The sequence below is a fragment of the Gobio gobio genome, assembly GCF_949357685.1.
Source record: "Gobio gobio genome assembly, chromosome: 2".
NCBI classification, from domain to species: Eukaryota; Metazoa; Chordata; class Actinopteri; order Cypriniformes; family Gobionidae; genus Gobio; species Gobio gobio.
In genome coordinates this window covers 8,561,127-8,587,971 of record NC_137098.1, presented here as the reverse complement: position 1 = coordinate 8,587,971, position 26,845 = coordinate 8,561,127, and the positions used below count along the sequence as shown (strand labels likewise).

Genomic DNA, 26,845 nt, shown 5'->3' with positions numbered 1-26,845 from the left:
GCCAGTGTGCCTTTTTTTCCTCATACTTTATTAGAAAATGTTTCCAACATGGCATCAATAATACAATAATAGCCTACCTATTGAAAGCATTGCACAATACGAATGAGAAAGTTACATAAGAACTACAGAAAAACAAGATAAAAATTAACATCTTTAAAAAAATTACATAAAGCATCATTTATGGGGCGTCTCATATACCAAAACAGTATATTCTGACTTAACATACCATAACATCATCTTTCCGATTAGGGATTCTAAGCATTGTTTTTTTTGTGTGTGTGTGTTTATTCCTGAATAAAGAAACATTTGTGAATCAAGTATACATCATCAAATGACACAAGTAGAATGAATTCAGTTGATAAACGCTGAGCTCTGTGTTCAGAAACACTGGACTTGTGCAATAAAATAGGAACCGAACATTGAGGCCTGTAGTGTAGGCAGTAGCGTTTTCGGTTATAAAACATAATAGAAGTTGAAGTTGGTCTTTAAAACGTTCAACCAGAAAAAAAAAAAAGCATTTTTTTTTTTACCTTCTCTGAACACCGGGTTGGTGACAAAAGTTCATTGATCCACATATTCATACCCGAAGCACATTAAAATAAGGCCAAATAAATGCTGGTGTGTAACTTTATTGAAAGCAACAGTGGTACACTGAACATTCTGAGCTCTTGCACCTTACAGTAACACTTTAAAAACATCAAATCATTGTACAGATGCCACACGAGTGGGTCACCATTGGTTGTCCTACCTAATGATAAAGCTTCAACTTCCCCCTCATGATTTAATAAATATGTATAATATCCATAGACATCATGGGAAAACATTGTTAGATGCGAAACAGTGATTTGAAAATTGAACATCCATACCAAATTTCTCATCTGGTTTCATCTTTATTTTACCAATTAAAATGCATTAAAAAAAGTACACATTTCTGTTCGGATCAGATTGTTGCATCTAAACAGGCTGTGTTTGGTAATCCCTGAACATGCTGTAAAGAAAACAAAATTCAAGTATCAGCTGGACAAGTAGTGGAGGGGACGAACATGGGTCGAGGCGGAAAAAAATTAAATAAAAAAGGCCGCATAATTTCATCTCTCCCACATGGCTTTGTTCATTATTATAAGAAACAGGAGGGAAGGGGGAGGGAGGGGAAAAAAAAGAACATTTTACAATCATATAACAACTGGAAAGTAAACCTTTTTAACAGACTCGAGCACCTTTCAGACCGGGAGTTTTCATTCGACCACATTACACACCGCATACAATCGCCCACTACTGTGAGGTATGAACAAAGCATTGATGGTAACCAATGATTACTGAGGATTCTTTGTAACAAACAAAAAGTGAACATTGCAGTAACTCAAAATATGACACTGAGCAAAAGTGCATTTCTATAGTTTTGTGCCGAAATGAACAGCAGCAGAAAAGGCTCTTGCAAATACATGTTTTTACAAAGCAAACAAAAATATATCAAAAGTAAACGACGCCGTTTCAAGCTGTTAATACCGTTTATCCGAGGTGGTTCTTAACAGACGCTAGTCATTACATGCTTTAAACGATGAGGCCAAAGAGAAGCGTGACGTAATACGTTGGCTTGACACTGCAGAAAACAGCAGTGCGGCGGTTAATACAGGTGAAAGAGGAGATCGTGAAACTAAACGGGAGAGATGACACAGGCGAGTACGTCAAGGCTTTGGCTGGTTCTTTAGTCAGCTTCCTCTTCAGACTCTTCCTCTTCCGCCGTCTCCAGCCAGGTGAGCCACTGGTTCACCTAAACAACAAGGAGAGAAAAACAAAATCATGTCAAATGTGAGAAAGGGTCAGCCTGGATGCCAGCCGAACTCAGCCCCGCCCACAACATTTGAGGACGGGAAGTTCGGTCTGGACTTGATCCGTTGTGGAGCAACTATGCTGGAACCAGAGCTGTTCGGACCAATCAAATTGTCAGGGCGGGGTTTATACGATGATGGACAGATGATCAACATTAACGTAATCATTCACGTCACCAAAGAGCGCTTGGGTTGAATTCGTTTTCTAAAAGGAGAACTTGTTGGTATATGCATTCACCTTCACTATTTCTCTCAGAAATTATGATTGTGTTGTTAAATACTCTGTGTGTCCTTAAATTATTTTTACAACACCGGCAAAGATCGTTTACACTCATCTTCTTCTTCTACTTCTTCCAGCGTGAGTGCAGTTGAGTTCTGTTGACAACTATGCGTTGTTCCGTTGCTCTGATTGGTTGTAGGTCTATCCAATTGAGTGCAGAGGCATTTTCTTTATGAGGCGTTTCAACCAAACCAGGAATCACAGCCCAATGGAGCAGAATCAGACTCATATTCTGACTAGAGTCTGAGTATGACGACGTCAGGCTATGAAAGGATGTCATCGTGGTGCACATTACCTGAAACAATGCTTTTCCTTTCCCTGGAAACTCCTGGGTAATATCTTCTTTCCATGCTAGGAAGGCTTCTTCTTCAATTATTTCCATATCATAAAAGTTGACATAGTAGCGCAGTAACATTCCTACGGAGATAAGAGACGATTAAAAACAGGAAAAACTAATTACTATTCCTCTACGCAGCAAACACACTCCACGGTTCCCACACCTTCAGAACAATGAATTGCCATGACTTTCAATCATTCTGCATTAAAAGAAAAGAAACAAACCACATTAGATATACTCTAAATATATTGTATCATTTTTTGTTTGTTTTTTAAAAATATTTTATTGGAAAAAAAAAACTAATGGGCTGTAAATCGGCTGTAACAATTTGACCAAAAATAAAAACCTCGATTAATTGAACATTTTACCTCGATCACGATTAATGAACGATTATTTAGCTCTTTTTTTTTTGCCCTCCTAAGGTTTTTGAGTAAGTTCCTGATAAGGTTTGTACTGTAAATATGTTCTACTATTAAAAAGGTGGAATTTTTTTTCTAATGAAAAAGTGCATTTCTTTGTGATTTTAGAACACTTGAAGGAAACGGTTCACTTTCAGCAGTTTTTGTCTATGGGGCAGATTTCTGCTAGTTGTACATCAGATACAGATAAATTAACACAGTAGGCCTACATTACATTTATTTGAATGCATTAATGAGAGAGGGATTGTGTGAATTACTCATACCGTCTCTATTCATTATGAAGCTGTGGTTTGTACTTACTGCAAATGTATTAAAATATATGTTTACTTTAGATATACTTTAGTGACTTTACTTTAGTCACACAGCGTTGACACTGCGTTTCTGCGCTGCTCTCTGCGCGTGATCTTCACGTGATGTGCAAGCTTCTGTCTGAGTGTTCGTTTGTCACAATATATCAGGCATTAGTTCAACATAATACACATCTGATGGTCGAAACTCGCTTTAATGTTCAAACTGGCAGGGCTTAAACCACATACAAATGACAAGCTTTGTGAGGACGCAGGTGAAAGGACTGCCTTCAGGGCGCGCGCGTTGTCAGAGACACGACACGGCTCGGCTCTCGGTCTCACAGAAAAAAGCAGAGCACTGAACGGATACATATTATTGTTTTTGAATAGTGCACAATCGCTTTAAAATGTTAAAACTGGCAAGCCTTTAAACGCATTTACTTGACAAACTTTATGAGCACGAAAGTGAAAGCGATCTGGCTTCGGGACTTGCGCACGCCGCCTGTGTGTGTGTGTGTGTGTTTGTTTGTCAGCGCGTAGGCTATAAGAACGGCAATTAACTGACCTGTTTATAAACTGTGTAAAACATGCAGTTACTATAGTGATTCTGGGCATCTATAAACACAGATAACTGCTCTTGCATCTCTTTGTGCCTGCAAACTGCACTTGATGTGACTGACGGGGCGGAGTCACGTGAAAACCGAAATAACCGACATGGGAAAAATACATCGGTTAGAGGTTCTGAATGTCGGTTTCGGTTATTTCTCGATTAATCGTACAGCCCTAATTTCAGGTTGTCTAAGGGTGTGTTCACATTTGTGCCGTTTCCCACACAACGACGTTTCTCGTTGCTTAACTACCATAGTACGATGTATCTTTGAAGAAATCAACTAGCTACTGACGACTGTTTCCCGAAACCGTATCGTCGCAAATCTGTCGCTCAACCATGTTGGTTAATGACGTCACGCAGGAGGTGGAGTATTAAATGCTTCTAATGAATCGGTTTAAGTTTGAATTAATGCTAGATTATTTTTTTGCTATAAATTATGGACATGGCATCTGAGGACTAATTCTAATTTTTCTCAGTTATTTCGCTTTATTTCCAGATTCAATCATTGGCTCGTCCTTACGTACTAGAGCACGTCCGCACATGCGCACTCTTTAAAAACGGTGCTTTAAATCTCTTGACAAACTAAAAGACGTAAAATGACATTTGTATGCATTCTAAATAAAAGATATAGATTGTACTGAATGTCTTATTTTGCTCAAGATAAGGATTTATAAAGTCCACGTCATGCAAACAAGAAACTACGCTTCTAACCTCAGGTCGAGAGCTGTCGTTTCAACCATACAACTTTGCGAAGCTGTTTGCGAACGTTCGTTGGAACGATGGTTTCGGGAAACACCAACTGGTTGAACTATGTTGATAAGACGGAACTTGCGACCATAGTTGGCTAACGACGCTTTCGGGAAATGCACCCGATTGGTCGGTTTAATGACGTATTGCCAATTTTAAGACGGAACATCCAAATCAATGCTGTGTGCTGGGCTAAAATGTGCTCGTTGTATGTGCGTAGCCTACATATGACGGTATTTTGACCCGCTAAGAACTCGTAAACGGTTTATACAATGTGTAAAGGAGTCAAAACGGCATCAGGAGTCACACACAAACAAAGATCTGCTGTGAGGTGACGCGGTTCTGACGCCTGAACCGAACTGTGATGGGCAACATCACAACTATGACGAGAAAAAAAACAGGTGTGCTTGAGCATTCGGTCCTTTGTCCTTTTTAGAGTCTCATCTTCCCGTTTTTGGTTTGTGTACATGTCTTTGGTCCGGGCTGCGTTCATATTTCATTCGAACCGCGCCAGAGTTCATTTGGACCCATCTGTTCAGTGGTCTCTGTCCTCTTGTTTGTTCCGCACCAGGGTTCAGATGTCAGTGTTCACACTTATTCAAATGAACCGCACTAACAGAGCAATCACACCAGGGTTCATTTTAATCGGACCAAACATGCCAAGTGTGAAAACACCCTAATGTGGCGTTCACACCGGACGCGATCCGCGTGAAGGTGGCCGCTTGAACATTTTGAGTTTACTCGTTTCATTCGCGTGTGAAATTCGCGCGACATCACTGCACAACAGACGCGAATTCGCGTCATGGGAGGGGCTTCTGCCAGCCCGCTCGTCTTGTTGAGAAATGGCTGACATGGGCTGTGTTTACATGTCTTTTTTTGTTAAAATCTACTGTTAATGTGTGACAAAACGTATTTTTAAGACTTTTTCAGTCGATAATGTAGTTGTTTAAAGCTCAAATCTGTGGTTTATTTATATAAAGAGTGCCTATTTGAACATTTTATCTGGCGTTTTCGGAGTTGTGAGCTCCAGCGGATCAGCGGCGGCGAGGGCAACCTTTCCTCGGCCAGTCCTTCTGCCGTCTGCCGCTGGCTCTGATGTCTCTGTGGTGTGTCTCGAGCCATAATTCGCCTTGTAACGGCCGATCTTTGGTCTCATGGATCTATAATTTGTTCCCTGGCAAATCGTTTAGGCTGAGGGCAAAGTGAAGTTTCATTACTTTGTTATTTTTAGGCTATAACTGTACGTTAGTTGTAACAATAGCCTCCTAGCACTGACAATGAATGTTTGACTGAATTGTTTGCTTTATTTCATGTGTAGCTTATTATACCTTTTACTTATACTTTTGTATTATTGATCATACATAAACTTGCATTTAACAAAAAGAGACTGGGTTGTGTTTCATGTCATTTAAAGTTATCACAGTGATAATCATATTGTCTGAACCAGATATTAATATACAGATTTTCTCCTCATTGTTGTCACTACTAGAGCAAGCTCCTGATTGGTTAACGCTAGGGCTGAACGATATGGACAAAATGTCATATCTCGATTTATGCCAGATATCTCGATATCGATACAATACGATATGACTACGTGTTCGGTGAAAACCAGAATCTGAATTAAAATGTGTTTGATTTAAGCCTACATTTCAAAAATTTGTGTCAGAAAATGTATTGTTTTTAAGCCTTTGGCACGTACGATCACACAGGTGTAATCAGTCTAGGCTGGTCCCTGGAGCGGATGATCAAGTGCATCACATGATCAACAGAGACAGGCGCGCTCAGAGCTGTCATATATCACAACTTTTCAGTGTTTTCAACCACATACTGTTTATTTTAGGTTTCAAACATATAAATTCACATAAGTACTAAAAAAAACAAATACATTTAGAGTTTGTAAAATACACACTGATGTCTATGGAAGAGGTAATAATAATCCTTTCCATTATAATTCGACACGTTTTATTCATATCAGATACACATTGTAAGTAACTTCAATGTTTACTCTATTCTATTCCCAGTTCACCAGCCACTTACTTTTAAGTATTTCGGGAGAAGTGGATGAATTCACGTGTTGTAAACATAGAGGTTGTAAATCCAACAGATCCGATTCTCTGAACTGCGTCTGCGGCACAAACTAATGCTGCCTTCACGTGCTATTGGAAATTGGATGATTCCGACTTCTGAAATCGTGATTACGAGCGCATTGCATTCAAGTTTCAAAATGTGAGGGCGTTCATGTGCAATGTTTACCTAGGAATCTCGTATTTACGATAATTCCGAGAGCACGTGAAGGCAGCATTAGACGGCGGCGCCCATCGCGCATACAGCTCAACTAACGCGATCGTTATAAAGGTGTTTAAACAACAATATACTTCCACTGGCATGTATTTGACAATCGGAATATCAGATATTTCATGTCATAGCTAATACATTTGTGAATATTCTGAATAAAAAAGGAAAAAAAGGACAAAAGCAGATCATCATTCATTCAGCGCTGTTGCTGCTGCGGTGTGTCACGTGACAAGCAACGACGTGTCACCATGGAAACGCCGCCCCCCTCTCAAGTCCCTGTAGTGCGCGCGCGGTGCATTCAAGGGCACTCAAACTGATGTTTGTTGTGACTGCCAGAGTTGTATGCAGGGCGAGCGCGGAGAGGGGAAATCTATATCGTCTATATCGTTGCTTTTTTCGATAGTAATATCTTGAAAGTTCATATCTAGATATAGATACGATAACGATACATCGTTCAGCCCTAGTTAACGCGGCGCGAAATATCCGCCAAAGTTCAGATTTTTCAACTTGAGTGATTTGCGCGATTCCCGCGTTCAAACGCTCAATTTGCGTCCTTCGCGCCGCCTCATTCGCGCCCTTCGCACTGCCTCATTCGCGCGAAACGCGCCGCAGAATGCCATTTCTCGTCTCTGCATTGACTTAACATGTAAATCACTTGCGCGAATCGCGTCCGGTGTGAATGCACCATAAGACAGTGGGAGCATTTTTAGACATACCTTTGGGAAAAGCATGGGCATTGCAGTGGACTTGCAGCGCATACAGTGCACTGACTTGCAGGTCCACGTGATCATGCAGGAATTTTTGCATCACCGGTTTGAAGGCAAGTAGCAGCTGCTTCTCCTGGTCAAGCTGCTCTTTCGTAGGTGAAGATAATTGGTCTTCTCCTTCAGTGGAGTACATCTCGTGGAAGATGTACTGCAAAAAGCTAGAAGAATTTGTGGGGTTAATCAAGTGTACATCGAATAAACATTCAAGTGCTTTTACAAGAATCATCTCGGCCAGCAGGTCCATCATCATACCTGGTCATCAGAATGTTAACGAAACCCTTATCAGTGTGCAGCTTCAGAGAAATGTTGTCCTTGATCCACTTGTAGATGGTTTGCGGGGCAGGATCGGCTTTGATCTGCTTCAGCAACTCCTTCTCCAGCTTCATGAGAGGGAATAAGAAGCTCAGGCCCTTCCCCTCCAGAATCTCCAACATGCGATCTTTGTTTTGATCTATTTCTGTAGGCAGAGACAGGAACATGAGTCATATGAAAAAACAACAACAACATTCCTTTTCTATTACAAATTTGTTATGCCAGGTTCAGACTACAGGATTGTGCCACTATCTGACAGATATTGTGCAGTCTGGCATTAGTGATGCAGCGAAAATAAATGTTTGGTTTTGGCCGAAAGAGTTTGATGGTCGAAATCATTGACCGAAAAGGGCGATGTTTAATTAGCATTTCTCTGATGGCAGTTTGAGACTGCATCAGCGTCCATTTCATGCACACAATATGAATAAGCTGTTAAGTGTCAACTGTGCGGATGCGGAGGCTGGATTGACAATATCGGTTTCTCATTTTTAATCAACCTTCATTTTGATAAACCAAGATATTTTAGTGTATACCACTTTCAGTTGATGCACACATTTTCAAAAATTATTTGTTGTGCATCTACCATCCAATAGTCCCAGAATTCAAATTCTTGTAAAGGGTTGTCATTTTGACAAATATACACATTGATAAAAGACAAGCAGTCGCACAAAAACATATTTTGGTCACACTTTAGATTATTAACTTTTGCTTCAAAAACGACCTAACTAGTTTACATTTAGGTATTGGGTAGGATTAAGGGATGTAGAATATGGTCATGGAGAATACGGCATTAATGTGTGCTTTATAAGTAATAATAAACAGCCAATTTCCTAGTAATTTGTATGCTAATGAGCAACTAGTTAATACTGAGAATTGGACTAAACCCCGTTATCCCATTTTCCACCCACTAATCATCCTTCATAAAGTGGACTCTTAAGGACTTGTCACTGTCTTTTTAGACTGTGCCACGCTGAAGTTGGAAGACGATCTTAAAAAGGTCAAGATTAAAGGAACTGTATGTAAGAAATGTATTTCAATTAATCATAAAATCGCCCTGATATGTCACTAGACATTAAGAAATCATGTTAATTTCAAATATTTTTATCACTGACAACAGTTGTCCGGCCAGGATATTGTCCTTTTAAAAGTGAAGTTGCAGCCCTCAACTGATGTTGACATGTTGTGTTTTGGCCTGAAGCGCCACCCTCCACCTATCAACTAATCACAAAGTCAGTATTGTTTCGGCATTCGGGTTGCCAGCTCTGCTCTAGTTACCACAGCTGCAGCTACAAACTTTTTGGATAAAAAATAAAACTTTACGAAACCTAAAAGACCTCGTTATGAATCAGTATGAAACAAAGAACTTGCTGTGTAGGACTCGTCACTTGCCATTGGAAGCTCCTTGTAGCAGCCTACGTTCCTGGAGCCTATCTGGCAACCTCGAGTCAGGGGGAGGGGGAGAGGGGATACACCGCTCTACAGTAATTTGAAAGTGATTGCAGTACCAGTTTTGGCCACAATCTTACATACATTTCCTTTAACATTGGATTCTCTAATAAATGTTTTAGAACTCCTAAGCCAATCAGTGTATGGGGATGACTAGGAGGCCAAGATGAGTGACTGAGGCCAATGGGCAAATATGGCCAGGATGCCGGGCTTACACCCCAACTCTTTTTCCGAAGGACATCCTGGGATTTTTAATGACCACAGAGAGTCAGGACCTCGGTTTAACGTCTCATCCGAAGGACGGTGCTTGTTGTGGGCGGGAGTGGCTCAGTGGTTCATGTAGGTTGTCTACAAACCGGAAGGTTGATGGTTCAATCCCCGGTTCCACCTGACCAAGTGTCCCGACGTGCTGGATGGCGCCTTGCATGGCTGACACCACCGTCGGTGTATGAATGGGTGAATGTGAGGCAATGTAAAGCGCTTTGGATGACCATGGGTCTGTTGAAAGCGCTATTTTACAGTCCATTTACAGTATAGAGTCCCCATCACTATACTGGGGTGTTAGGACCGAACAGACCACAGGGTGAGCACCCCCTGCTGGCCTCACTAACACCTCTTTCAGCAGCAACCTAGTTTTTCCAGTTGGTCTCCCATTCAGGTACTGACCAGGCTCAGCCCTGCTTAGCTTCAGTGGGAAACCAGTCTTGGGCTACAGGGTGATATGGCTGTTGGCTGCAGACAGCAACGTAGTCAAAACCATCCCGTTCACACAGAGCCACGAAAACTACAAACACTGTATTATTCATGCCAGGCCAGTAGTTCACTTTGTAAAGAAACACTACGCACCTATAGACTAAACGCGTAATACGCATGCACGTCACAGTTTTCATAAATTTATCTTTTGTAGTTTACATGGACATGATATAGTTTTCAAAAGTTCACATTTTCAGGCCCCCAAAATCTCAGTGTAAATGAACAGGCAAAATGCATAAAAAGTGAAGTTTTGTTGTTGTTGAAAACGGTGTCTAAGACCTAAGAGTTTTAAAAGTAAATTTTGAAATTAACCAACAATAAAAAATACTAATACATTACTAAAAATCAAAGGTTTTATTTGTTAATATTTAAAATGTACCTGAGCTGAACTAAGAATGAACAAAGATCAATAAATACTCTATAAAAAAAAATTGTTTTGCTCATTGTTAGTAAAAGCATTAACTAATGGGACCTTATTGTAAAGCACCGACCTGGCAGCATCTTCTGCATGTTGACCTTGCTCAGTTGGAACAGGTCGGTCAACCACTCCCGATCTTTCAGCTTGGCCATTTGCTGCAAGCAGAGGAGGAAAAGCGGGAAGTGGGTGCCGTTCTCCAGTGGGTGGGCCAGCTCTGCCATGCTCACAAGTTCAGCAATGATTGCCCGGGCAGCAAACTGAGCCAGGTAAGATTTCACCAAGGGAACATCCAACTCGATCTTGGGACACTGGTCCAGAACATTGAGGAAAGCCTGTAAAAACATGTCGTTTAAGGAAAGCATGAGTCCCAATTTAAGTCAAGATGCAGTGAGGGAAATTTCATGGTGTAGACACAAACCTGCATAAAGTTCTCCCCTGTGACCAACCCCTCCATGCGGAGCACATTGATCAGAGTGCTGACATGCTCTCGGTCCTCATCTGGGTTCTCCAGTGAGCAAATAATCATCTTACTCAACATCTCAGGCAGGAAGTGTTTGGGAGCTCTCATCTCTCGCACCCCATTCACTGCATCATCCATGTTTTTGCTGCTCAGGTAAGTGGTCACAACAGTTTCCTGCAAAGACACAGACAAATTTAAGGAACAGCTCAGTCAAAGGTTTCAGTGAACCATTTTCATTAATGAAATGTTGAGTGGTACACACAGTCATCTTAAGCAGTTCCTCAGCAGGCGGTGGCTTCTTAGTCGTCTTCTGTGGCTTCTCCTGAATTGGAGGCGGGTTGGTTTTCAGGCCAAGTTGCGGTGGCTGCAAACAACCAAAAGTGTTAAATGCACCTTTAAAATGAAAAGATGAAATCCCGTTCCTATGTGAAATGTAGTACGTATTACCTGTCCCAGCGGTGGTGTGGATGTGCGTGGAGGTTGAGCACTCGGAGGAATCATGGTAGGTATCTGCGGCTGCAACTTTGGCATTTGGTTTTTGTTCAAGATGAATGACTGAGCAGGTCTCAAGCTAATCTGAAACGATGCAGTCAATCATAAGAGATCACAAAACATTGTTCTTCAAATCAATCCCAGACTACACAGAATGCACACTACAACAGGTAAACATGTCAGCTGCATGGACACAAGTGCTGGGTTGACATGTCGGTTTCTTTTTAATGAACCTTCATTTTGATGAACCAAGCTCTTTTTGGCCCAGTCTACAGCTGGTATTAAGATGCATTTTGGTCGATTGGATCACAAGTGGACGACACTAAATACAGGTGTAAACAGGGTCTAAAACGTTTTGAGTTTGTCCACTTCCAGAGGTAGTTAAATGCATTTGACCGTATTGCTTTCATAGTGTAAATGTTCAAATGTTTTCAAACAGCCCGTGTATTTTTCCGTTGTCTCTGGTAGAGATGCTCCGATCAGCATTTTTGGGGCCGATCACCGATTACCGATCACCAAGATCATGATCTGCCGATTGCAGATCACTGCCGATCACAGAATGGCAGGGGTATGGCAATCTTTTATCTATAATCTTGCAGAGTTTGCACCATTTGTAGAAATGAAAATAACTCTAAATTAACTGAGTCAAGATCTTGAAGAACCACCAAGTGTTAATTTTAGAAAATGAGATAACTTAAGGCTACTGTAGGCCATCTTTCCCAAATAAATGTATATAATTATCTCACCTAAATATTTGATCATGCAGTGCATTTTTGTTTTTAAAAACAATTTTTCAGGTAGGTCTAACATTAGTATTGAGGTACGAAAAACTAAAGACATTTAATAAGAAATCAAATGTAAGTTAATATTGGTTTTCCCTGAATAAATTTAATTAGATTAATCCTTACACTTAAGGTTGCAAAAGTTAGTCATTCAAGAGCAGTGAGTGTCATAAAGGTTCATCAAACAACACAAGACAAAGAGAAACTCAGAGACCGCAGTAGTTTATTCGACAGCTGTCACTTTAAGAGCGAACACGGATACATGCAGTTGCACAAACGTTCACTCGCGAATCATGACGGGGTTTACGTGCATACTCGTCAAGACGGTAATTTAGTACGGTGATTCACGCGCGCTGTTTGTGAAATTACGTCCCACAGAAAGTTTTCAAATGACTGCGTAAGTTATTTAATATAGAAATATGAATTGTACCTCACCTTCAGCATTATAATTATTTTACCCGTGCTGGAAAGAGAATGAGACGGTGTCGCTGCGCATCATGCCCTAGCCCTCACGGCAGGTGCGGGTTTATGTGTCGTCAGCATGCGATCGGTTCATGAGATCGGCCTTTTTGGAGACCGCCGATCAATAATCCCAAAGCGATTATCGACCGATCGAGATCGGTTGCCGATCAATCGGAGCACCCCTAGTCTCTGTGCACATTCATGTGAAAATTGCGCGAGCTTGTTTCGTCCATTAGATTGAAAGATCTGAAAAAACCCATACGTTTACCCGCCCATAGACCCTCCCCTTGAAGAAATCAGGACAGAAGTGGTTGAAAGTGGACAAGAGACGGATTAAAACATCATGTGTAAAAGGGTATGTGTTTGCCTCGTCTACTTGTGATCCGATCAGTGTTGGGTAAGTTACTCTAAAAAAGTAATGAATTACTAGTTACTAATTACATCATCTAGTGTAATTCGATTACTGTACAACTTACTCTCCAAAATGTATTTAAGTTACTTATTACTTTCTAAATCCTATATCAACCTCGACTAGGTTAAGTCAATCAAAGATAGACATCCTAACCCTAAATTCATAAAAAAAAAATATATAAAACTACATAAATTATTCTTATTAACTGACCAAAGTATTACAAATGTGAAAAGGATACATAAAAACCATGCATTTTAAAATTAGACTTACATTTTTTGTATGTATGCGTGTGTGCGTATGTATGTATGTATGCATATAATATAAATATATATATATATATATATATATATAATTACTTAGAAACTAGTTACACCTAACCCTGGATCCGATTTACCAAAACATCTTAATACCAGGTGTAAACAGGGCCGTAGTGTATGCTGCTTTCAGTTGATATGTGAACAAAACTTCACTTAACATTATTTGTAGCACACCTACCATTCGATAATTTGAATAAGCTTTGTTACTTGGTACATTTGAAATGCTACAAAGTCTGAGCTTTCAAATTCTGTCAATTATAAAACATCTCTATTACTAGTTAGCAGAGGTGTCAAAAGTATTTCACATTCATTAGTCAGGTAGAAGTATAGATACTAGGGTTTAAAAATACTTCTGTAGAAGTTGAAGTATCAACTCAAGCTTTTTACTCAAGTAAAAGTACTGGTTTCAAAACTACTTCAAGTATAAAAGTAATGCAAGGAAAACATTTTATTAAGAACAAAAGCTTAGGCCGCGCCACAGGGGCCTATAGTTCACTACCCAACCTCCTCAAAGGCCATAATGACTATAATGTTAATGTTGAAAAATTTGGGATGCACTAGGCTACCCGTTTCAGCCGCATATGCCCATTGAAAATGAATGCATTTTAGTACAATGCAAATACATTAAAGAACCATATATGTGTACTACTGTGCGATGGATCGCGTACAAAACAATAGGGTGTCAGAATGGTATACGTTTATACTGCTCATCCAACCACGATTAAACTCACTCTACCCGGATGGTGCGATTTATCTGGATAGGTTTTTTTTTGTTGAACAAGCCGGAATGACAAGGGTATTTTTAAAATGTAAGGAGTAGAAGTAAAAAGTCGGCTGAAAAATAATTACTAGGGGTGCTCCGATCGATCGGCAACCGATCTCGATCGGTCGATAATCGCTTTGGGATGATTGATCGGCGGTCTCCAAAAAGGCCGATCTCATGAACCGATCTCATGCTGACGACACATAAACCCGCACCTGCCGTGAGAGCTAGGGCATGATGCGCAGCGACACCGTCTCATTCTCTTTCCAGCACGGGTAAAATAATTATAATGCTGAAGGTGAGGTACAATTCATATTTCTATATTAAATAACTTACGCAGTCATTTGAAAACGTTCTGTGGGACGTAACTTAAGTTCACAAACAGCGCGCGTGAATCACCTCTCTCTCCCTTTCAAAATGCTCAAATGGCTTCACATCAGCGCATCGCATGTGCACTAAAATCCAGCTGCACAGTTGACACAGGATTTGCCACTTTGCACAATCGAGGCAGTGTCGCATCGTCACTAAAGTTTATCATTTGCATTTATTTTTAAGTCTTGCCAGTGTTCAAACCGCACTCGCGCTCACGGTCTACACACACACACACACACACACACACACACACACACGCCATCTCACAAAAAGCTTGCGAGTACAAATTGCGCTGAAATGGTCAGATACACACAAATGATTGTACTAAATGACCGTCTTGACGAGTACGTAAACCCCGTCGTGACTACACTGCATGTAACCGTATCCGTGTTCTCTCTTAAAGTGACAGCTGTCGAATAAACTGCTGCGGTCTCTGAGTTTCTCTTTGTTTTGTGTTGTTTGATGAACCTTTATGACACTCACTGCTCTTGAATTACTAACTTTTGCAACCTTAAGTGTAAGGATTAATCTAATTTAATTTATTCAGGGAAGACCAATATTAATTTACATTTGATTTCTTATTACATGTCTTTAGTATTTCTTACCTCAATACTAATGTTAGACCTACCTGAAAAATTGTTTTTAAAAACAAAAATGCACTGCATGATCAAATATTTAGGTGAGATAATTATATACATTTATTATATACATTTATTTGGGAAAGATGGCCTACAGTAGCCTTAAGTTATCTCATTTTCTAAAATAAACACTTGGTGGTTCTTCAAGATCTTGACTCAGTTAATTTAGAGTTATTTTCATTTCTACAAATGGTGCAAACTCTGCAAGATTGTAGATAAAAGATTGCCATACCCCTGCCATTCTGTGATCGGCAATCGGCAGATCATGATCGGTAATCGGCCCCAAAAATGCTGATCGGAGCATCTCTAATAATTACTCCAGTAAAGTATAGACACCCAAAATTTCTACTTAAGTAAAGTATTTGTCCTACGTCACTTGACACCTTTGCTAGTTAGAGCATGACAAACATGAATCAGAATGTCACGCAATTGTAATGACACATGGCGGGTGAAACGAGCTGATGCTGCTGTTAAATAATGTCAAATGAATGTCGCATCATTCTAAAATTCTCCTTCCACTCATCGTCTGTGAAGTGGAGCAGAACAACATCCCACCAGTCCTCGTTTCTGACTCCTACACAGTCACTTTGTTTTGGGCGTGGGAAGGGGCTTTCTTACTGCTTGATAAATATAAACAGACCGGCACAAAGCTGTGCTCGTCTTCTCCTAATTAGGACGGTAGATAAATATTAAGTCTGGTCTTTAAAAAAGAAAAATTAAGCAATGTTGGAGAATAGTATGCGCAAACAGCGGAAAACTGTATATTCATGCAGAGTGCACATGTCAAAAAATAAAATTACGATTTGAAGCTTGTGACATAAAATGAGCATCAACCCAATCACTTTATTTAGCGTACATGTAAACACTGTTCAGATTCATCAATCGGAATGAAACAAAAGGCGTCCATGTAACCATAGCTATATAAAATCATCTGAAATAAAAATAATTACTACCTCATCCGCATTCAGCTGTCCTTTCTTAATGAAACGTGGTGGCATATCCTTGGACTGAGCTTGCTGTTGAGATGAATGCGTCTGGTTCTGGAAAAGCGGATTCTGCCCCTTTGATTTAAAAAAAAAGAAAAGAAAAAAAAGACACTTAGATCACACTAATATTTTACAGCGGGCGGTGTACACTGTTGAAATCTCCGGGAGGACAGTCCCAATGATTTTGCCAGCAGTTTTTTTACCACCCTCTGGATCCTTTGCCGTTCAGCTGTAGTGCAGCTGGAGAACCAAACTAACAGCCCATAAGTCAGTACACTTTGGATTACAACTGTGCAATCCAAAGTGTACTGACTTATGGGCTGTTAGTTTGGTTCTCCAGCTGCACTACAGCTGAACGGCAAAGGATCCAGAGGGTGGTAAAAACTGCTGGCAAAATCATTGGGACTGTCCTCCCGGAGATTTCAACAGTGTACACCGCCCGCTGTCTACGTAGGACACACAGCATCATGAGAGACAGGTTCCATCCAGCAAACAGCTTGTTCCGTCTTCTACCATCAGGGAGGAGGTACAGGTCTCTTCAAGCCCGGACCACCAGAATGGCTAATAGTCTTTATCCGCAGGCAGTCAGACTGCTGAATGCACACAGCTCCCCTCTAACTTAACCCATTTACTATGCACACTATCCACCAATTGCAATACCTGAGAACTGGACTTTGCATTGCTGCAGTATTCATTCATATTCCCCACTCTTGATCTACTGTATGACAATTGCCCTGATTTTGTTGTGATATGTGTTACTGTTTATCTCTGGCACTTTATGAAAATGCACTGTCGATTGATGCACTTATGCAATCTCGTTGTACTAACAATGACAAATAAATTAATTATTATTATTATTAATTATTATTATTATTTTGATGCCTTGAAACATCAGTTCTTTGGTAGATTGGCATTTACCTGGTTGGATTTCATGAAAGGCTGGGGTGCAGGGGCCATGTGACCACCATGCCCGTTGAAAAGAGGGTTTGTGCGGCGGCCCATGGTGGGTGAATACCTGTCCTGAATGACCCCAGGGCCAGTTCCAATCCCACTGCCTACAACCAGACAACAGAGTTATTAAGCTTGCAATGAACCATAGCGCAAATCCAGTCACGCACCACCTGTCTCAGAAATGTCAACGCACTTCAGGACATACCTGGCATCTGCCCAAACATATCCGCTAATCCCCCAAGAGTTTCTCGATCCGGTTTTATTCTCGTCGGCAAGAAAGGACTTTCTTGAAAGAAGTCGGTTCTTATTCCTTGAGTCATCGGTGGAATAAAAACCCCCAAATCCTGGAAGAAAAAAATCTATTTAACATTAACAGGAGATCAATATCAGCATTGGGAATATTTTTCTCATTCAAAATCAGAAGTTGAAATTGTTTCAGAAAACTAGAATGTTAGAAATTAGAATAGAACTACACGTTTAAGTAGCAATGTTGTTTTGAAACAACACCAGTGTCTATGGCAACTCACCTTTACTGCATCCTGGCGGATCTGGTTGATAGTCTTAGGTCCATTATCAATGAAAGCTTTCCGAGGCACCCAGTTGTTCTCTCGCAACTCCACAGTATCCTGAAGCAGGAAACGAATCCTAGCAGGCAAGTCCTTGTTGTTCATTAAGGATCGCATACGGCCGAAGTACTGATCCATTAAAGACTGCGAGAGAAAGGGGTGTTAGGAAATACAACTGCGTCTTAACGTATTCAAAGTCCTGTCAGTCTTAAAGCAGCTTACCTTGGCTTTCTCATGATCTAGCCTTGGCCCCACAGTTCTCATTATCTGACAGAGGCACTCCAAATCCTCCCCCATATCCTTAAGTTGGACTCTTTTCTTCTTTTCCAGAAGCTTTAATAAGGGTTTTCATATGTCACAACATTAGGATTGAAAAGGAGTAGCCGACAAAAATATTTAAATGGAGGATTTATGAATAACTCACTGTTTTGATGCATTTATGAAGGATAGACTCATGAATGAGATCGAGTTTGCCAAGTTCGCCAATGAATTTGATGTTGCCCAGCATTTTGATCTTGGCAATGGCACGCTGCTCCTCCTCCTCAGAGGTGAGAGGGCTGTCATTTTTATCATAGACTTAAAAAGATAAACAACACAAAATCATGAGTAAACATCTGGCAATTTAGCACAGCTGCAGCAATAATGCTAGCACTTCCAGAGTACTTACTGTCAACATTTCTGGTGCGGTTTTCAAATTCATCTTGAAGTTTGGAAATCAGAAGTCTCCTGAATGTCTGTAGAAGAATGACGAAACGGTGAAATAAACATACCAGTACAGCACACTGTGCTGTGACACAAATCATGATAAAAATAATTCTTACAGTGCTCTGTTTTTGTGATGATTGGATCTCGGTTGATGGGCCGTCAAAGTTTGGAGCATCCTCTGCCAAACGCAGACATAGCTGAGCATATAGCGAACTATACTTCGGCTCTTCAAGGGCTTTGTCTACAATCTAGTTGAAGCAAACAAGTAGAAAAGGCAACATCATTTGAAAGCATTTGTCCTTTAGGCAAGAAACTTCAAATAATGAAATAAACCAAGTTAAATAAAAATGAAACCTGCCATGTAAGTGCAGCCAAACAGACCTGCCTTAATATTAATACAAATAATTAGAGTTGTCAAAAAAAAAAAATTTCAATACTGAAATATCTGAAACGGTTGAATACTCCTTTTCTGCAGCATCAATACGCCGATACCAGCTGCGCGTTCTCACTCTTTTCTTTCCAATGGCGAATTGACACGCCCACTTCCTCTCACTCACTCGTCTCTTTCGCTCCAGTGCTTATATTGCACATAATTTGTCATTCCCGCCGGTCTTGCGCTCAAGCAAAACTGATCTATACAAGTGGGTGCGCACAAAGCTGCCCTCAAACAGCTTGAGTACCAAATTGACTTCTATTTTGTGGCTTACGATGCTAAAACCAAGCGTGCCGCACTAGTGTTGAAAACTGACGCCAAAGCGGTTCAATCCCCACCTGATGGTTGGTCCAAGTATAGCTCATAACCCCCGCCCCTCCATGTATTATATTGGACGCGAGACGAACTAAAATCAAATTACACTTCAAATAATTTCCCACCCCAAAGATGGCTTTTATCATTTTAGGCAGTTTTTAAAATGACAATGATTTCATTTCAAGTGTTAATTTTTTTTTTAGACAAGTTTGATTTTAGGTAGTTATAGAAGTTAGATTCTGTAAAAACGGGGGGTGTGACGTCATGATTGACAGCTGAGATTGACAGCTTCTCTGAGTGAAGCATTCACTGAGGCACTAACTGACTTCTCAGGATTTTCGGGGGGATATTGGAGCTTAAGCTTTAATTTCCATAAACTGTTTATTTCACACCAACATAATGAACTGTTCTGCATCCGCGAGTGTGGGGGTGTGATTTTGATAACGCGGCTCTACTTCCTGCTCTCTGGCAAGAGCCAGCGCCATATTCGAACGTTGGCGGCTTCACTTGTCTTCAGTGGTAGGTAGTGAAGACGCATCGTCCATATTTTTTCACGATCTATGACTAAAATGATCAAATACATACAGCGAAATGCCCGTCTTGCCAAGTACTTAGGTAAATACAATCGGTTTTTGAAACAGTTGAGAGAAAACACATTGGATCTGTACATAAACTATGTTAAATCAAAGAATAAAAGACTAGACTTTCTAATTAAGTTGCATTTCATTTTCACAATGAATAACATCCAGCGTTATTTTTTTTACATTAGATTTATTTCTGTAGTAGCCTATTTCTTACCTAAATACTACTGTAAGATGCACCCAAAACTTAAAGCCGTATAGTCTTTATTCTTTTGTATTTATTTGTGCTATCGTTTGCAATTGGTTTAGTTATTTTATTACTGACATTTATTTTGTAAATTTAAATAAAGCCTCCCTGTGCAGTGTAAGCTATTGCAACAAAATTACCCAAATAATAAAAAAATGAGAAATTATCTGTATGGCAGTATATATGACAGCTTTCCCTGTGGTAGCGAAAATGTTAATTTTTCAAAGTATTGTATCGAAATGGGAAATTCCAGTATCATGACAACACTACCACTACTACTAATACCAATATAAATAAATGGCTGGTCTCAGTTTCTTTATTACAGACTGTTTACTTGAATTGCTAGGAAAAACAATGTTTGCTTAATTTAGAAATAATTTAGTGCTGCTTTTAAATAACAAAAATAACTAAATTACTAATAAAACAATGTCTAGCATTGATTACTGTAATAAACGGTTTATTACTACAACAAATGCTACTGCATATGGCTGTGAAACTGAAGTTGGTATTGAGTACTGTGAAACTGTTCACCAGTATTAGTATTGTGACAACTCTAGTCTACATGTATAATGAACAAAATCCTCACCAGCAAGATGATTCCTTTGAGGACGAGCTTTGAATCTACGCCCACATTCAGGAGCTCAAGGCATAGCTTGTCAAACTTTTCAGGGGTCAGTTTATTAAGTATGCTAGAAAGACACAGAAGCAAAACGGTCAGTTCTTTAGTAACTTTCACTGCAACTAGTTAATAAAAAAGACAATTCAAGTATGTTTGCAACCAAGTATAGGCAAATCCAACATGAAATGTTCTGCTATGCCAGTCGCTTGTCTTTATACACATCTTCAGTAGGGCTAGGGAGCGTGTTCTGCTTTCTACAGTGTAATACATCGTTCTTGAAAGGTAAATCAGAGCAAACACGGCTGAATCTCTGCAGTGGTGAATGAAGCGATTCATTTCAGGTCCTTACCCTCTCACTTTTCTGAAGATTGCATCGTGTCGTTCTTTTTCGTTGGAGGAGTTGACATCTCGTCTAGTGCTTCGTGAAGGAACCCATCTCTGAACGGTAGACCCTGGGGTTTTCCCCAGGAACTCGCTAGAAAACAAACAATGCCACACCGTCATTGTTTTGAAAAGGCTTCAGTGACTTAATAATGTCAGAAATAAAACAGTACTGAAATATCAAAAAGACATGGGACAACACCATTTTACCTCACAAGATACCAATAATGTTTCTATTTAAAATGAACATGCGACTTGGTAACAAGACATTAAAGTGCCCTTATTAGGATATTTTAAAAGGTTTCTAATTTGGATGGACTCCTACATTAGTTTACATGCATCCAAGGTCAAAAAACGCTATAATTCTCTCATAATAGACATCGCAGCCCTTTTCTCAGTGTCTGAAACGTTTGATAAAGGAGTCAGTCTCTCTAGACCCAGCATTTCTGAGAGTGCCCTCTGCTCTGATTGGTCAGATGGCCCAGTTTGTTGCGATTGGTCGACTGCTTACAGCGCATGTTGGTAATAGCGCAAATGACCATATCTGAATTTCAGCTCTTCCTCAGTATACACAGAGATTCAAACAGTAACAAATGGCATCACTTTTACCATATAATTGGGCGGGCATTATTCAAATCTGTTACAAACCTATGTAGGCTTGTGCAAGAAGAAAGACTGGAATTACTAACGACTTGTTTCAGGTAGTTTAGAATCAACCTTTTCTTGGGAGACAATAACTCCATTTATCATACACTTTGAAGACCTTTTACATTCACAAACATGAAAAACTACATGAAAAGGTAATATCTGAAAAAGCATAATTGGGACACTTTAAAGTCGACATGAAATGCAAGTTTGATCATCTGAGCGTCATTATTTCATGGTGACTTCAAAATTTAACAATCTTATTTATGCGTCAAACTAAAAGAAAATACTACAGTAAAATTTTTGTTTTGTGCAATTTTTTAATCGTTGCTTGCTACTATTCGGCAGTGTCAACGAATCTGAATTTTTACTTCCACAAATCTTTAACCCGGGTGCACACGGTGCGATTTTAGTCTAGAGACAAATTTTGCAAATCCTAAAATATTCCTCTGATCCTAGGCTAAACTCTGAAGTCTTTGATCGCCAATTTGACATGTTTACCAACAGCTGATTAATGACCGTTGCAATCAAATTTTACAGAAATTCTGGCAGTTTCAGAAGTTTTGGCGCATAGTCCTTCAGTGTGACTCCTAGGACTATCGTCAAATTGTCTTAATTTTTCATGACAAACCATTGCCAAAATGAGCGCTAGAGATTTCTTTGAAGCCACCGTTTCAGTCCTGCATGTGATGCAGCTCACGGTCACCGAACACATCATTGAGTGATGATATAAAACTCTGGACAAGTTCTCTTGCGTGTGTCCATATTAACACGCCTTGACTATCATTCAGTCTGACATTAATGACAACTTCGATCTTGCAGTGTGACATGGCTTACAGCGGGGATCATGTTCGTACAGTCTGACAAGGAACAATCATAAAGGACTATTCTAGTATACCACAGGTGTAGTGATGGTCACTGATGTAGCGGTGCAGCTTTTCAAAGTTTATTAATTTTATTCAGACACAAAAGTGACGTGCACAACCAGTGATGATTCGTCCAAACAAATTATTTGTTTACTTGGCAATTAGTTAAATTAGTCGCACCGTGCTGCCACAGTTTGAGGCTGCCTACACTGGCACTCACTGATTATAATGGGTTCCATCTGCTTTTGTTGCACCGCTCGCGACTGGTGTAGACCATGTAGCTGTGTCCGAAACGGCCCACTCGATCACTCATTCATTAATCCCTAAATAGTCTATAGCAATTGAGTGAACTATATCTGCAAAGAGTGAGTGAAAGATGGAGTGAATTTGGATGCTGACATACCCGTGTCGCAGAAACAAGTGTTGTTGTTAAGTATATGTAGTTTTTCCAAATAAAGTTCAGTCAGTGAAAAAAAAAAAAAAAGCTGTTGCAGAACTGGCTGTCATACGGAGTGATAAAACGACTTCTTACATGTAACTTCCTTTATAAATAATATTAATAAAAATCATAACTATTTTGTAATACCTCGTGCCAGCTTTGTGGTCTCATCGATTGTATAAATCGATAAATCATTGGTTTATTGCTTAGCATTTCATGATTATGAACACAAATTATTTGAAAACTGCAAACAAAAACTAACAAGTGCACATTTCATGCATTTATTATTTTTAATAAAGTTTATTTCGTTTGTTAGAAACTCACGCACACAGATGATATATGGTCGTAGCATGGCCTCAGGTGACTGTTATGATTAATGAATGTTTTTTAAAATAATCCACCAAATTATTTTTATTTCATTGTTTGAGTTAATGCCACAAATTATTAAAACACCTGGCTGTTAGTAAAACACTTTAAATTGAGACTGTTTATTTATTGTAAAATAAACAATTGTACTGTATTAATATAATATCATTTAATTTTAAAATTCATCTATATATTGTCTCTATACATTTTAATATTTTTATTCAAGTAATGATTGATAAAAAGACAAACAAACTAGAACTAAAGCGAAATAAATGTTAACGCTGTAAAGCAATCTCTCGTTTAAACTCGCTCGCTCCAGCTTTCAGTCCTTTCCACATTGGATTTTGGGAAATAGTGCTTCAGCGAGTGTACACTCAAAATCAGAGTGGATTGTGGGAATAAAGCAATGAACAAATGTAGGGATCCGTTCACGGACACCACTACAAAATGGTCGACACCCATTAGAGTACCCTACATGGTGTATAGGGAGCGGTTTCAGACAGCTTGTGAAACAATAGCTGCTGGCTTCACTTTTGGAAAGGGTCATTTAAAATATATAAAAGTACACAGTTTGAATCTTAAATTGTATTTTACTTCTGTTTTATTTGAGCACTGTATTTCCCCCCCTTTTTAATAATTTGAGGCACTGCTAAAACGGCCTTTTAAAAATGACAACATCTTCCAAATTGACCAAGTTTACTTGCTTCAAACGTACCTGTTGCCGACAGACTTGGGATAGTGCTGAGGTGCACCCCTACCTCCTCCTCCGCCCGAAGAAGCACTATAAAAGTGAAAATTGGTGTTTTGAGATTTTAATTGAAATTATTGCAATTCCTTATACTAGTGCTGGGCGGTATACCGAATACTGATATTTATTTTATTGATATGAATTTAATATACCGCTATTCTGAAGGGGGGGGCAGCGCGACATTGTTTGAGAGGGGTCCCATTTCACTGTTGCACTGTCGTGAGAGCGCATGAGAGCGGTTTCTGCGCAGAACGCCGTGATGAGTTCAACAACGCTCACCACATAGATCATATTGATCAGATACAGACCGGAGTGAGCGCGTTTAAGTTTATGGACATATTTCATATACTCGTGCTCGAAACTTGAACCAGCAGCGTGTATGAGCACATATTTCATCACGTCTCCAAATGAAATATTTGTGCAAATAAGGACACTGATACAGCCGTACGTCTGATCATGAACACGATGGCATGATGGATTATGATGATACACAATAGACAATGATGTAGACTGACAAGTCAAAGAGAAATGGGCAAAAAAGTAACTGCTTTATTCTTTCAGCGTTAAGCTGACGTGTGCCGTTTGTTCAGAGACTGTAGTGCTCTTAAATGCATTGAAAATATCCTTAAGACCTTTTAAATGTGCGTTTCTCCCTCGTTTTGGCAGATTGTTGTTATATTGGGTTAGATTTTTAAAATGCTTAAAGTGCCCCCCAACACTGTTTTCTCTCCGTGTTCAAATTTTAATATTCGTGCGTCTGTAATGAGTGTGTTGCAGGTGTGTTTTGTTGGTAAAGTCGACACATCATTTTCTGGGGCTTTGCAAACCTGTATTAACTCTAGCGTGACATTTTTCTACAAACATTCACAAAACATGACATTCTAGTCAATCTACTGCATTATTTCCGCTCTCAATCCGTAGCAAATGCAGTTAACACCCAGTCATGCATAGGGAAAAAAAGTAGTACCGTCATATACCGCGAAACCGGTATAATTCTGAATACCATGATATAAATGTTTGCTCATACCGCCCAGCATCTTATACCACACATCCTCAGGAAGCTGAATGAGGTACATGTTCTTTAATTCAAGACCATCAGCTTCAAGCTACAAATATGTACCTCTTCACTAATTTAACCTTAGCTAAATTAATGGCGTAAGCTCCATCAAAATCAGTGTATAATAAATGAAATGTGTACCTGAAACGAGAAGCACCCCCCTCTGCAATCACACTCTCCACTTTGGCGGCTTGACAATGAAAGATCCTCAAAAAGAATGAGAGTGAAAGGGTGGGGGTGTAGAAACACGGCCTAAGAGAGGGAAAAAACACTTTATTTGTTAGATATAATATAGAGAGAGAGATATAAACATATATCAGGAATTAAAGGGTTCCCTCAGATACTGTGAAAATGGCAATGCGTATAAATATGTAACAATCAAATCTGAACAAAGCACAAGGCCTCTGCCATGAGCTCAGATTTCACAAAAGAGCCTTGATTTATCACATAACACATTTGAGTGGTATTATAAATGGTGTTTATTTAAAAGGTTTATAATCAACCAATAAAGCTGGCACATGAGCAGTAAAACCATTAACATTTTATGACGACGGCGACGATGAACAATTAAATAAAATCACACTGGGTTGTTGTCATGGAGCTCTTCTCGTGCCATTAGCATTGAGGCTAATTATCACACACAAAACAGACACTATTTGAGCATCCAACGTTTGAAATCAGCTCAATAAACAACTTGAGACTGAAACCAGGCATCACGTTTGACAGGGAATCACTTGGTGTAAATATATACGCCGGTTTAAAGTCAAACGTGAGGTTTACCGGCAGGGTGGTGCGCGAGAACAGCTGATTTAATAACCAAGACGCCATTTTCTCATAAGCGATCATAAAGCGAGTCGGTACAGCCAAGCAATTAACATATAAACACACAGCATCTCTCACACGCAGCACTAAAACTCTGGGTTTAACTGCGGTCAGTTCATCTGGGTGACTGACTGGAAGCGGTTATTCTAGTGAAGGTAGAAAGGATGAACATGCGAGCAAATCGGAGCCATTTTACAGCAGCAATGGCTAATGTAAGTCAGAATAATCTTACCTTTTCTAAAAGAACTTCAGCTTTAATGGTGTTGGGTTACCAATAGAGAAAAGAAAAAAGATGAGAAAAGGAAACGAGTTGTACTTAAACGTTAATAATAGTATGGTTAAAGAACAGTGCGCCTTGAGATAACTGGCCGCACCGGTATAAGGAGGAGAACTGTGAGGTCTGACGTCACGGACAGCCGCAACTTTATTCACGGGACGCGTCAAACTTGCTGGATGGCGCGTCATCATCAAGTTTCACTGCACATACACTTGACAAAAAATAAAATAAAATTGGGATGCCGAGAAGTGGTTGTGGGGATTTTGATTCTCCTCAGTGACTCGAGCTCGCTCATCAAAAAGACCCGCTGAGATTCGTTCAGTGTTTTTTTCCCTGCAGGTCATCGTTTCGCCAGTAGGTGGCGACGAGTCTTTTGAGCGAGTCATTGAATCATTTACCTCGTTAAAGTCACCATGAAATCAAAATGTACACATCTTATTTTTATTGAATATTGCAGTGCTTATTATAAATTATATATCCATGCACCTCATTATTTTTATTTTTTAATCCACACGGCTCCGGGGGGGTTAATAAAGTCCTTCTGAATCAAATTAATGGGTTTTTGTAAGAAAAATATAAATATTTAACATTATAAAGTAAAATATCTAGCTTCCGGCGGACAGCCTTCCGTAAAAAAGCATAA

The 26,845-nt window shown here is 39.7% G+C and overlaps 1 protein-coding gene across 4 annotated transcripts; it reads right to left on the bottom strand.

The window, feature by feature from the left end:
• Positions 1-26,343, bottom strand: eif4g2a (eukaryotic translation initiation factor 4, gamma 2a). 4 transcript variants are annotated; one of them, XM_079844158.1, is made up of 21 exons: positions 26,158-26,343; positions 25,245-25,355; positions 24,014-24,079; positions 20,951-21,076; positions 20,569-20,671; positions 18,523-18,654; positions 18,369-18,435; positions 18,126-18,277; positions 17,924-18,034; positions 17,663-17,845; positions 17,341-17,479; positions 17,103-17,239; positions 16,152-16,259; positions 11,408-11,536; positions 11,223-11,324; positions 10,919-11,134; positions 10,574-10,832; positions 7,824-8,028; positions 7,521-7,729; positions 2,405-2,526; positions 1-1,771 (listed from the first exon to the last, which is right to left on the bottom strand). In XM_079844158.1, the coding sequence occupies exons 8-21, from the start codon at positions 18,207-18,209 to the stop codon at positions 1,706-1,708; spliced, it is 2,070 nt and encodes a 689-aa protein (XP_079700284.1). In that variant the 5' UTR covers positions 18,210-18,277; positions 18,369-18,435; positions 18,523-18,654; positions 20,569-20,671; positions 20,951-21,076; positions 24,014-24,079; positions 25,245-25,355; positions 26,158-26,343; the 3' UTR covers positions 1-1,705. The 4 variants fall into 4 exon arrangements, with proteins under 4 accessions (XP_079700284.1, XP_079700282.1, XP_079700285.1 ...); XM_079844156.1 differs by having other exon boundaries at positions 17,341-17,494; positions 26,158-26,323; XM_079844159.1 differs by lacking the exon at positions 24,014-24,079.
• Between the last annotated feature and the right edge of the window lie 502 nt (positions 26,344-26,845).